Below are 13,691 nucleotides of genomic sequence, written 5' to 3'. Positions count from 1 at the left end.
ATTTTTACATTTTTGTCTATAAGGTTAATTTTTTCTTCTATTTTTAGAGATGGCTGGCCAATATTAGATCTAAATATTCATATTATAACTTGACCTCATCACTTATATTAAGTATCATAACTGAAAGACACAATTGGCAATTAATGGATTTATACAGCATATCTGAGAAACATAACTATGCTATTTAATGCAACAAGCAGTAATTTCCAAAAGCTGTGTCCCTAAGTTTTCCTGTCACTTACAAAAAACAGTTCCATATCCTACACATTATTATAATCTAAAGGGTTAGTTTGTAATAAACTTAACATTTTTTGAATTTGCTAAGTTTCAATGTGTCTAAGACCTTTCAAGTTGAGTAGAAATCAACTGGAATTATATTAATGTCCATTTTTCTAAGAATGGGGAATCTGCAAATACAAACCATGATGGAAAATAACCCTTTTATTACCTTGGAGATAAAGTATTCTGCGACGTGTTGGTAGGAGAAGTAAGAGGACTGGACCAGTTGGCTGGTGACCGTGGTGCTGGTCTTGTCAAAGGACTCCCCATGGAACCCTGATGGACGGAGTCAAATAAACATTAACATATGACAGGTAGTTCAACCAAAAGGCTCTTCAGGAAGCCATACAATCAAGATGTTGAACAACATGAGAGAGCCATACTTATAGGTCATTATTTTAAATATTCATGTACTTATCTCTAGTTTCCATGGGAAAAAACTTTCTTCCCATTCAGAAATCTAGCTCTTTTAACCCTTTTTATTGTTCTCCTCACACACTTCCTTCTCTCAAATATTACCACAATATCTTTTTCCTCAAAGATTAAACAAGATCCCAAATTAACAATTTTAAATTAGCTCCCTGCTCTGAGCCAATTTTCCTTCCTCCAACCATTACGAATGCTCAAATTCTGTTCCCTCTTGAGTTTGATTTACAAATGATTTTTACAAAGACACCAAAGGAATAGAATCTGGTCATGTTAGTAATTTGCCTATCTCTTAAAATATAATGAAACAATACTTTCTCCTTTGATTTTTAAAATTTTTTAATTTTTATTTTTTGGCCATACCGCACAGCTTGTGGGATCTTGGTTCTCTGACCAGGGATCGAACCCAGGCCCTCAGCAGTGGATGTGAAGAGTTCTCAACACTGGACCACCAGGGAATTCCCCCTTCTTTTAAAAAAACTGACTTTGGTCCCAAGAAATTGTTCTCAGATTGTTCTCCCCTTAGACATTACCTTAATCCTGCCATAAGTGCATCTACTTTCTCCTTTATCCACTAGCAAAGGTATCGCTCTCTTTGTCTTTTTAAAACTTAAGTTCAATTCTTCAGGCATATTATGTAAATGGTTTGATACCATTTAAATATAACATAAATATAACATTCATTTACTCAGATCTTACTTCTCCAAAACAAAATCTTGTGTTATCCAACCACCTATGGGCTGACAAGCCTGTTATTATTAAATGTGAACACACCCTTTAAAGCACTACCCTCCTCGGGCCTTATTTGTTATTCCTGGAATAAGTCATCCTTTCTGGTCCTCAAATAAGGACTGGTTCATCTAAAGAGCATGCCCTAATTCTCATGGCTTGCAAAGCTGATGCCCTCATCTAAGTTCTGCTACATTTCACTTTCCTTGTTCATACCCTGGCCACCATTCACCATCATCCTAATGTACACCAAATTATAATAGAAACACGATAGGCCTAAGAACTCTATTCTTTCCAGGAAAATATTTAATTCTGCTCAGGAAATGCTGCCCAATACAGATGCAAAAATTGTACATTAGGATCAAAGTTTAGTTCATGTAAAAAAAAAAAAACAATTATTGTTAACCAGTCATCACATTATACAATGGCCAAGAAAATAACTGAAAAAGACCTGGGTTCCATTGCCAGTGTTTCGAAGGTGATTATGAAGAAGTTTGGTAGCACCATCCTGAAAAGTTTTTGGTAAAGCTCCTAATAACATTGTAAACTCTGGGGTATTGAGTTCAAATAAGGAAATCAGGACTGACTGCGCTGCCTAGAAAAGAAAGACATACAAGAAGCATATGAATATATTTTGGTTACTCAAAGGAGACCATTTTCTTCACTCAACATTTCTGTTCAATAGTGCAAGGCCATCTTTCCCAGGGAAAAAAATGTTCTTATATGCTTTAAAATTTCTTTGCTGAAAGAATAAAATCAAAAAATATTTGACTTACCATTTATTTTTTTAAAGTAAGACAGGAATATGAAAAGTATAACAAATACGACCTAACAATCAATGGCAAAAGTCAACCAGACAGTTTCTAGGATTACTCTGTCAATATATGCTCCTACTTCAGTTTTCCTAAAAAAATTATTACAAGAAGAAAGATGGATGGAAATAAGGAACTACATCCCTAAACTATACAAAGCCCATCAAGAGCAACTTAGCACTTTAATTTTCATTTTCTCAATATAGGATTCTTTTTTTTTTAACATATTTATTTCTTTATTTCTTTTGGCTGCATCGGGTCTTAGTTGCAGCACGCAGGATCTTTCGTTGTGGCGTGTGGGCTCTAAGGCACATGGGCTCAGTAGTTGTAGCGTGCAGGCTCTGTAGTTGTGGTGCGCAGGCTCCAGAGTGTATGGGCACTGTAGTTGCAGCACGTGGGCTCTCTAGTTGTGGCACACAGGCCCAGTTGCCCTGCGGCATGTGGAACTCCAGTTCCATGACCAGTGATCAACCCATGTCCCCTCCATTGGAAAGCTGATTCTCAACCACTGGATCACCAGGGAAGTCCCCTTATATGATTCTTAAATTAACTAGCTGTATTTAGTCTTCTCTCAAAGCAGCTAATCTTAAATCTACAATTCGAAGCTAAAACTAGTCTAATGTTTCTGTGGAAATGGGAACAAAAGAAAGGTTACTCAGATCAGTTAAGAAAACATAAATTTCCTTTCTTCTTCTAAAGTAATCAATTGGGTTATTAAACACCACACTGTGAAATTCAGATTACACAGAAACTTAATTGAGAGGAGAAAGAAACCTAAATAGTTCACGATCATGACTTGTATGTAAATGTGCACATTTTGTTCTGGACCCTTTCTGACCCCACTCTATGAAAACCTAAGTGTTTCATGTTTATGACATCTAATAAACAACAGGAGGGGATGGTGAAATTAAGTTACACTGGCACAATGACATATTACACAACACAGCCTTGAAAGATGATGTAGCTCTATACATGAAGAGATTGGGAGAGGACTATTACATACTGCTGAAGGGAAAAATTATAAAACAGCTGTAACATAAGCCCATTTTGCTAAAAACAACAACAAAGTATGCACTGTGTGGGTGTGTACTCTAACATGTTAATAGTGTTTAAATAAAGCTATTTGCATTTTGAAACAAAACTTTATGATCTTGTGTCTTTTTGGAACCTAAACAGTGAAAGGATCTCAAGTTAATTTGAGCAAATGAATTAATAATTGTTAAGGTATATTTTATTCCACCTAGATTTTATTTTGGTGTATGAGACGCAGCTTTATTTTCTCTCTAGAGACAGACAATCCAACTGTTCCCAAACCAGTGAGTGTATCCTGTCCTCATGACTCAACATGACACACTTATCATGAACTAATCTTCTATATAAACCTGCTTCTCTGGACCCTCCTTTATATTCTATTGATCTTTGTCTATTTCTGCATCAATACAGGTTTAAATCGCACAACTTAAAATGCAGTAGCTTTATTTATTTTTTATTTTAATTTTTAAATTTATTTTTGGCTGTGTTGGGTCTTCACTGCTGTGTGCAGGCTTTCTCTAGTTGCGGTGAGCAGGGGCTACTCTTCCTTGTGGTGCAAAGGCTTCTCGTTGCGGTGGCTTCTCTTGTTGTGGAGCACAAGCTCTAGGCACGCGGGCTCAGTAGTTGCGGCACACAGGCCCTAGAGCGTGCGGGTTTCAGTAGTTGCGGCACGTGGTCTCAGTAGTTGTGGCTCACAGGCTCTAGAGCGCAGCTCAGTAGTTGTGGCACACGGGCTTAGTTGCTCCGTGGCATGTGGGATCTTTATGGACCAGGGATCGAACCCGTGTCCCGTGTATTGGCAGGTGGATTCTTAACCACTGCACCACCAGGGAAGTCCCTGTAATAGCTTTAGTATATTCTGATGAAGTCCTTCATTTCTGTTAGTTTAATGTCACATTTATTTTACTAGCTACATTTTACATTTATTTAAAAATAAATTTTCCAGCCTTTAAATAAAAGTAACACATACTCATGGATTAAAAAAAAAACCTTTAGAAAAGGTTTTATAGTTCTCAATCCTCTGTTCAGCTCTCCAGAGAGTTCTCTGTAATGCTTGTTTTTACTGATTGTTAGGTATACATGGGCTTAAATAATTATTTCTTGATTTATCAGTTAGAAACATTTTCTGGTGATTTCCTACTACATTAGATGAAAACTTAGGTTCCGTTCAATATCAGCCCTACCTCTCCTACCCTCTTCTCCCTTACACAACATAGCTAGTCCATTTTTGTCACATTAGTCAAAATAATGTTTAAAAACATAAATCAGATCATATCATTCCCTTACTTAAAACATGTCAATCAATGGTTTCTACAGTCCCATCAGTATTCTTGGTCTTGGAATATCCTCAAATCTTAATTTTGATGAAATCCAACTGACCTATTTTTTCCTTTTGTTGTTTGTGCTTTTGGTTAGAATCCACTGCCAAATCCAAGGCCATGAAGATTTATCCCTCTTTTCTTTTAACAGTTTTCTAGGTTTAGCTTTTACATTTAAGTCTTTGATCATTTTGTATTAATTTTTGTATATGGTATGAGGTAAGGGTTCAACTTCATTCTTTTGCATGTGGCTATTTAGTTGTCCCAGCACAATTTGTTGAAAAGACTATGATTTCCTTATTGAATGGTCTTTGCACCCTTGCTGGAAATCAGTTGGTCATAAACACGGTTTTTCTGGACTCTCAATTCTATTACACTGGTCTTTATGTCTAGCCTTATGTCAGTACCACACTGTCTTGATTACTATTACTTTGTATTAGGTTTTGAAATCTGGAAGTGTAAAGTCCTACTTTTTTTTTTTTCCCAAGGCTCTTCCAGCTATTAGGGGTCCCTTGGAATTCCATTATGAATTTTGGAATCAGCTTGTCAATTTCTACAATGTAGAAGCCGGCTGGGAATATGGTAAGGATTACACTGAATTTGTAGATCACATTGGGAAGTATTGCCATTTTAAGAATATTAAGTCTTCTGATCCAAGAACATGGGATGATTTTCCATTTATTTAATCTTCTTTAATATTATTTCATAGTTTCTACTATAAATTTTGCACTTCCTTTTAAAAATTTATCCCTATTTTAATCTTTTTAATGCTACTGTAACTGGAACTGTTTTCCTAATTTCATTTTTGGATTGTTCATTTCAAGTGTTTAGAAATACAATTGATTTTCATATATTGATTTTATATCCTGCAACCCTGCTGAATGTGTTTATTAGTTCTAATGGTTTTTTAGTGATTCTGAAGGATTTTCTATGTATAAAATTGTATCATTTGCAAACAAATAGTTTTACTTTTCTTCCTTTCTCTCTTTCTTTTTTTCCTTTTTTCTGGCCTAGCTATCCTGGCTAGAAACCGGCGAACAATGTTGTACAGAACATTGTTGTACAGAAATGGTGAGAGCAGACATCCATTTCCTGTTCCTGACTTTATGGAGAAAGCATCCAATCTTTCACCAAAGTAGCTGTGGATATCAGTAATAGCTGTAGAGGTGCCCTGTATTGGGTTTAAGAAGTTCCCTTCCCTTGACAGTTTGTTTAGTTTACGATTTTTTGTTTTTGTTTTAATCATGAAAGATGTTAGATCTTGCCAGATGCCTTTTCTGTTGAGATAATCATGTGGTTTTTGTCTTTTTACTATTGATGTGGAGTACTACAATAGACTTTCAGATGTTAACCTTACATTCCTGGGATAAATTACACGTGGTCTTGGTGTAGAATTCTCTTTTTATATGTTGCAGAATTTGGTTTGCCAGGATTAAAAGGGTCCATATTTGTAAGAGACATTGATCTGTAGTTTTCTTTTTGTGTGTGATGTCTTTGGGTTTGTTCTCAAGATAAAACTGTCCTAACAGAATAAGTTGGAAAGTGTTCCTTCCTCTTCTGTTTTTTAAGGAAGAGTTTGTGAAGAACTGATATTAATGCTTGGTAGAACTCACCAGTTAAACCATCTGAGCCTAGGCTTCTCTTTGTGGGTGGTGTTTTGATTACTAAATCAAACTCTTCACTTGTTCTATTGACTTCTTGAGTCACTTTTGGTAGTTTGTGTCTTTCTAGAGATTTGTCCATTTCATCTAAGTTAACTACTTATTGGCATACAATATTGTAACATACCTTTATAATCCTTTTTATTTCTGTAAGGTTAGTAATAATATTCCCTCTTTCATTTCTAATTCTAGTAATTTGAGTCTTCTCTTTTTTCTGTCAATCTAGCTAAAAGTTTGTCAATACTGTTGATCTTTCCAAAAAACACAACTTTTGGTTTCACTAATTTTCTCTATTGTTTTTCTATTCTCTATTTTATTAATTTCTGCTTAATCTTTATGTTTTTTGTCTTGTTTGGCTTGGTTTTAAAAATTGAAGTACAGCTGCCATACAATATTATATGTTATAGGTGTACAATATAGTGATTCACAATTTTTAAAGGTTATACTTCATTTATACTTATTATAAAATATTGGCTATATTCCCCATTGTACAATACATCTTTGTGACTGATTTCATACCTAATAGTTGGTACCTCATAATTCCCCACTCCCATATTGCCCCTCTCCTGCTGGTAACCACTAGTTTGTTCTCTGTATCTGTGAATATGCTTCTTTTTTGTTATATTCACTAGTTTGTTATATTTTTTAGATTCCACGTGTAAGTGATATCATACAGTATTTGTCTTTCTCTGTCTGACTTATTTCACTTAATATAATGCCTTCCAAGTCCATCCATGCTGCTGCAAATGGCAAAATCCCGTTCATTTTTATGGCAGAGTAGTATTCCATGGCATATATATACATCACATCTTCTTTACCCATTCACCTGTTTTTTTTTTAAGATTATTATTTTTTTGATGTGGACCATTTTTTAAGTCTTTATTGAATTTATTACAATATTATTTCTGTTTTATGTCTTGGTTTTTTGGCCCTGAGCCATGTGAAATCTTAGCTCCCTGAGCAGGGATCAAACCCACACCCCCTGCATTGGAAGGCGAAGTCCTAACCACTGGACTGACAGGGAAGTCCCTTCATTCATCTGCTGATGGACACTTAGGTTGCTTCCATCCATATCTTGGCAATTGTAAAAAATGCTGCTATAAACATTAGGGTGCATGTATCTTTTCAAATTATTTCAAACATTTCAAATAATGATTTTTTAAAATTAATTAATTTGTTTATTTTTGGCTGCATTGGGTCTTCATCGCTGTGCGTGGGCTTTTCTCTAGTTGTGGTGAGCAGGAGCTACTCTTTGTTGTGGTGCAAAGGCTTCTCATTGCGGTGGCTTCTCTTGTTGCAGAGCATGGGCTCTAGGCACATGGGCTCAGTAGTTGTGGCTCGTGGGCTCCAGAGCACAGGCTCAGTAGTTGTGGCACACAGGCTTAGCTGCTCCGCGGCATGTGGGATCTTCCTGGACCAGGGCTCGAACCCGCGTCCCCTGCATTGGCAGGCGGATTCTTAACCACTGCGCCACCAGGGAAGTCCCTGTTCTTAGTTTTTTGCCTCCATAGTGTTTTCCACAGTGGCTGCACCAATTTACATTCCCAAAAACAGTGTATAAGAGGGTTCCCTTTTTTCCACATCTTCGTCAACATTTGTTATCTGTGTTCTTTTCGATAATAGCCATTCTGACTGGTATGAGGTGATATATCATTGTGGTTTTGATTTGCATTTCCCTGATGATTAGCGATGTTGAGCATCTTTTCCTGTGCCTGTTGGCCATCTGCATTTCCTCTTTGGAAAAATGTCTATTCAGTTCTTCTGTGTATTTTTCAATTGGGTTGCTCTTTTTTTTTTTTTTGTGGTACGCGGGCCTCTCACTGTTGTGGCCTCTCCCGTTGCGGAGCACAGGCTCCGGACGCGCAGGCTCAGTGGCCATGGCTCACGGGCCTAGCCGCTCCGCGGCATGTGGGATCTTCCCGGACCGGGGCACAAACCCGTGTCCCCTGCATCAGCAGGCAGACTCTCAACCACTGCGCCACCAGGGAAGCCCCTGGGTTGCTCACTTTTTTGATGTTGAGTTGTATGAGTTGTTTATAAATGTTGGATATTTATCCCTTATTGGTCATATCATTTGCAAATATTTTCTTGCGTTCAATAGGTTGTCTTTTTGTTTTGTTTATGGTTTCCTTTGCTCTGCAAAAGCTTTTAAGTTTAATTAGGTCCCATTTGTTTATTTTTATTTCCTTTGCTTTAGGAGATGGATCCCAAAAAGTACTGCTGTGATTTATGTCAGAAAGTGTTCTGCCTATGTTTTCCTCTAGGACTTTTACAGTCTTACATTTAGGTCTTCAATCCATTTTGAGTTTATTTTTGTATATGGTGATAGAGAATATTCTAATTTCATGCTTTTACATGTAGCTGTCCAGTTTTCCCAGCACTAGTTACTGAAGAGATTATCTTTTCTCCATTGTATATTCCTGGCTACTTTACCATAGGTTAATTGACCACGTGTGCATGGGATTTATTTCTGGGCTCTCTATTCTGTTCCATTGATCTATGTGTCTGTTTTTGTGCCAGTACCATACTGTTTTGATTATTCTGGCTTTGTCAACAGAGCTAGATACAGAATGCAAGAAACGAATGACTAGGGTTGAAGAGAAGTCTCAGGAAGAAGGTGAAGAGAACAGAGGAGGGTGTAGAAAGGAACTCCCCAGAAAATAAATAACCTATGTTTTTGAGCATATGGAAAATCTTAGCCATGAGCATATGACAGAGATGTTGAACCTAACAACAAGTACTTAAAAAACATGTGGGGGGGAAAAAAAGGAAAATGAAAAGGTAAATTATTAACACCAGGACAAATAAAGCTTCTGTAAGGAAGGAGGCTGTAATAAGCCACTTGGCAAAGGGCTGAATACTTCCACAGTCAAAATTAAATCTTTTCTATTGAGTACCAACAATTGATTCATAAGTATTTTGAAGGTTATGGGGAAAGACATAGGAAAGGATAGGGGAAAGTTAAGTCTTAATTTACAAAGGTAGACAGACATATATAATGACTAAATTTATCAATGGATCAATAAATAATGCCTAAAATTAATAAATCAAGAAACAGTGCAAGCTCTTATTTGAAATATATAGGTAAATGCGAGGGGAAAGATTTGAAATATTTTGAATGGCTATAAGATTAGAGGTTGGGAGTGAAGTAAGTCAGAAAGAGAAAGACAAATACTGTATGCTAACACATATATATGGAATTTAAGAAAAAAAATGTCATGAAGAATATAGGGGTAAGACAGGAATAAAGACACAGACCTACTAGAGAATGGACTTGAGGATATGGGGAGGGGGAAGGGTAAGCTGTGACAAAGTGAAAGAGCGGCATGGACATATATACACTACCAAACGCAAGGTAGATAGCTAGTGGGAAGCAGCCGCATAGCACAGGGAGATCAGCTCGGTGCTTTGTGACTGCCTGGAGGGGTGGGATAGGGAGGGTGGGAGGGAGACGCAAAAGGGAGGGGATATGGAAACATATGTATATGTATAACTGACTAAATTTGTTATAAAGCAAAAAAATTACAAACAAAACAAAACAAAACAAAACAAAACAAAACAAACAAACAACAAAAAAAACACTTTGCAGAATAAAGCCATATGTTTATTAAGGTTAAAAAAAAAAGATTAGAGGTTGGGAGGACTGTTTCAAAGACAGTTATCTTTAATTCTAAGTTTGAAAATTATACTCATATTAATTGGATAAAATTTAAAATAAAATTTAAAAGAGAAGGTATTTTTTAAAAAAGGTCTTTATATCACCAGGTAAATAACTCTATGCTAACTGGTAACATCCTGAAAATATTAGCTTCCTTCACTGGCAATCCAAAATGACTGACTTGCTTTTCTAATTTATCTTCTAAATCTTAAATTAAAACATACCTTCCGAACATCAGAACTTTTGGGTTCTGTTGTCCAAGTGATGACCCGAGACACTGCCAGGCGAGTTTCACTGGAATTTATAAAATCTCCTGGATCCATCTGTTTGGCCAGAGTTTCTATGTATTTAAGGATAGCAACCTTCACCTGCAGAGGAATGCACAATGAGAGAGGACAATCAGCTGGTCATTGAGGGGCAATGAGAACACTTCAGAAATAATTAGGTGACTTTTTTTTTTTTTTGGCTGCGCTGTGTGGCATGTGGGATCTTAGTTCCTCCACGGGGGATCAAACCCATGCCCCCTGCAGTGAAAGCGCGGAGTCTTAACCACTCGACGGCCAGGGAAGTCCCTAGGCGATTATTTTTTTGACAAATACAAAATGAATAAGCATCAACAACAAAAGAGAAGTTATACAATCACCTACCTACCAGAGGTACAAGTATATGAAAATGTGGATTTTTTTCACACACAGCAGAACTTATAAGTTTCATTCCCCGTGTTTGAACAACTGCTAAAAACTCTCTTGATAAGATTAGACACTTCTCCTTGAGTCTGCCTTCAGAGATTACAGCTGACTCTTGTCTAGATTTCCCTAGGAACCAGTCTTTATAAAATGAAGTACAATTTGCCTCTTGGGGAAATCAAAGAATTTTGGAAATAAGGTATTATAAACCATGGGTAATCAAGGTGGGCAATACAGGTTTTTGGCAAACAAACAGTAAGACTCACACAATGAGATCAGGTTCCTTAATATGTCCATCAACTGCTAGAACTACGTCTCAAAATAAATGTGAGAAAAAAGTTTTACACAAGTACCACTGGAGAAGAGACAATACTTATCTGTATAAAAGAACTATCATATATGAGTTTAAAAAGTCTTATTATTCTCCCAGGAATTCCTGATGCGTGGGTGGCATGGTGGGTAGGTGTGTGGTAGGATGCAGGCTTCAAAGTAAGCAGGAGGTGGGGCAAAGCATCCATGTTTCTCTCTTAGATGCAGCCTTCTTTATCCTTAGAGTAAGCCACTGTTAAATAATCTCCCCTTTCTCAGGTATGTTGGGGTAGAAAAAAAGTTTGAGAACCACTGTTTTTAAAGTCACATCTAACATTCTAGGATTTCTAAGTAATGGTTCTCTAAGACTTTACCAGTGCCCTTTAGAAATGGCACCTGGCACAGTGCACAGTCCTTGTATACAGCAGATTCTAAACACATATTAAATGCTGATTTGCTGACTTAGAAAAAGGAAGGTTTAAATATATGATTAAAATAGTGACTTTGAAAAAATATTGTCAAAGATTAAGGTAATCAGGTTTTCTATACTCCTTCCCTTATTATTGATCTTAAGATGTCATTTTTCTCACTCAATCCAAATAAGGTCTCTGGGAAGTACTAAGCCAAGTTAACATATAGGAAGTAATATGTTAAAGTTCCGACTCTTGTACATTTTCCCCCTTCTGTTTCCAGTTTAAAAAAAAAAGACAGAATGCATCACCTTACATTCTTCATTTCATAATAAATGAATTTTAAGAAGTAACTATAACTTTAAGAAATGTACTGAAAAAAACAAGAATTAACCTATCAGCCATCATGAGTAAATTGTACAGGGGAGAGGGAAAGAGATTTATGGTTACTTTTGTAGTAGTAGGCCCAACTAAATTATGGCAGCACATAACATTCTGGATTCTTGAAGCCACGTCACCTTCTATCAGTGTGACTGGCTGAAAGGTGACTATAGTAAATCAAAGAATGAACATCAATGTATTTTGTTTTTTTGAATATATTTATTTGCACTATGTGAGATTCAGATAGTTCCGTGTCTTGACAATTTATAGAGAGGCATGTAAAGTTTTTAAAGGGTTTCACAGAATAGGTGTGTTTACTATACCAAAGGCAAAATAACCATGATACACATATAATCATTTGAAAATTTACATTTTGGTAGAATATTTCACAAGGTTCTATACATGGTCTGTACTCTGAATAACATAAACATGCATTCTTCTTCAGAGAGGAAAAACAATCTAGTCGCTAAGGTGCGTATAATTCTAAACCTGTTTGTGAAACTCAGAAAAAAAAGTCAACAAAATTCTATTAATTTAAAAAAATATTACTCAAATAAAATCACTCTGTATGCGATTTCCCCCATCTTATTGCTTCCTTTCTGACATTTACCCACATGATACTCTGTGAGAGACGTAAAATTTTATCTGAAAGATCCAGCACTTCTTCAATAAAGAATTTTTATGCATCTCATACTGAAGTTATTTGTGTTTTTCTACAACCTATTAAGTTTTTAATTCTTAATCCTGTCACCCATCTGAAAGTTACTTTTATTTTCAGCATAAGGTGTAGCTCTAATAGAACGTCTCCTTGCTGTCCTAAAACATCAATTTATGAGTTGAAGAGTGATCTTCCTCTACAGTTTTACGTGTGTGTGCATATGTGTGTATATATAAAAGCCAAGTATATACTATGTTCGTATTATATATTATGGTTTATATATAATACACATATATTATACATAGACTGTTTCTCTAAAAGCCCTATATACAAAAGCCATGTATACATATATGCGTACAGGTATACATGGCTTTTAGAGAAACAGTCTAGGTATATGTATTATGTATATGTATATGTATATAGGGCTTTTAGAGAAACAGTCTGTGATTCTAGTCTCCAGTATGACTTTTTTTAAAATAAATTTATTTATTTTATTTATTTTATTTTCGGATGCGTTGGGTCTTCATTTCTGCACACGGGCTTTCTCTAGTTGTGTCGAGTGGGGGCTACTCTTCCTTGTGGTGCGCGGGCTTCTCATTGCGGTGGTTTCTCTTGTTGTGGAGCATGGACTCTAGGAGCACGGGCTTCAGTAGTTGTGGCTTGTGGGCTCAGTAGTTGTGGCTCGCAGGCTCTAGAGCGCAGGCTCAGTAGTTGTGGTGCATGGGCTTAGTTGCTCCGCGGCATGTGGGATCTTCCTGGACCAGGGCTCGAACCCGTGTCCCTTGCATTGGCAGGCGGATTCTTAACCACTGCGCCACCAGGGAAGCCACATTAGTATGATGTTTTAATTATATGTTTTCCACTGTCTTTTTCTTCAGGCCTTCAGCAACTTTATTCTCTCCTTCAACTCACCTATCACCCTTATTTCTTAAGCTAATGGTTTAGACCTCCATTTCTACTGGGCCATGAAACATATGTTTTCAACAGCACTTGAATACCTACCACCAGTACCTAAATCATAACTCTTATCACAGTTTACAGTTTATCATGTATTATAAACAATAATGATAGAAAATTGTACGTTTTATATTCCTATGAATGCCTAGCACAATGGCTTGGACAAAAAAATAAGTTTAAACAGTATTTATCAATAATATCAAGTAAATTATTCTCCTTCTGCAGGTCACTTTTTAAAATCAAAACAGATGGATCCTTTTTCACAAAGCAGCTCTGAGAAAATAACATTATGTTGAGTATAAGTCAACCCTGGTAAGAAACATAATTGTGATTTTAAGGTAAAATCATATTCAGAAACTTAAAGGAAAATCAAT

The 13,691-nt window shown here is 36.4% G+C and overlaps 1 protein-coding gene across 4 annotated transcripts in view; it reads right to left on the bottom strand.

Moving 5' to 3' along the window:
- Positions 1-13,691, bottom strand: part of CLASP2 (cytoplasmic linker associated protein 2) — a 179,034-nt gene that overhangs the window by 19,635 nt on the left and 145,708 nt on the right. For all 4 annotated transcript variants that reach the window (XM_081247297.1, XM_081247299.1, XM_081247298.1 and 1 more), the window contains 3 exons: positions 10,141-10,284; positions 1,886-2,029; positions 449-555 (listed from right to left, as the gene is read on the bottom strand). In XM_081247297.1, coding sequence (XP_081103423.1) covers positions 449-555; positions 1,886-2,029; positions 10,141-10,284 — 395 coding nt within the window. The remainder of the gene's footprint in view (positions 1-448; positions 556-1,885; positions 2,030-10,140; positions 10,285-13,691) is intronic.

The sequence above is a fragment of the Mesoplodon bidens genome (assembly GCF_964165515.1).
Source record: "Mesoplodon bidens genome assembly, chromosome: 10".
NCBI classification, from domain to species: domain Eukaryota; kingdom Metazoa; phylum Chordata; class Mammalia; order Artiodactyla; family Ziphiidae; genus Mesoplodon; species Mesoplodon bidens.
Note: the sequence above shows the minus strand (reverse complement) of the source record. Positions and strands in the feature narration are given on the sequence as shown.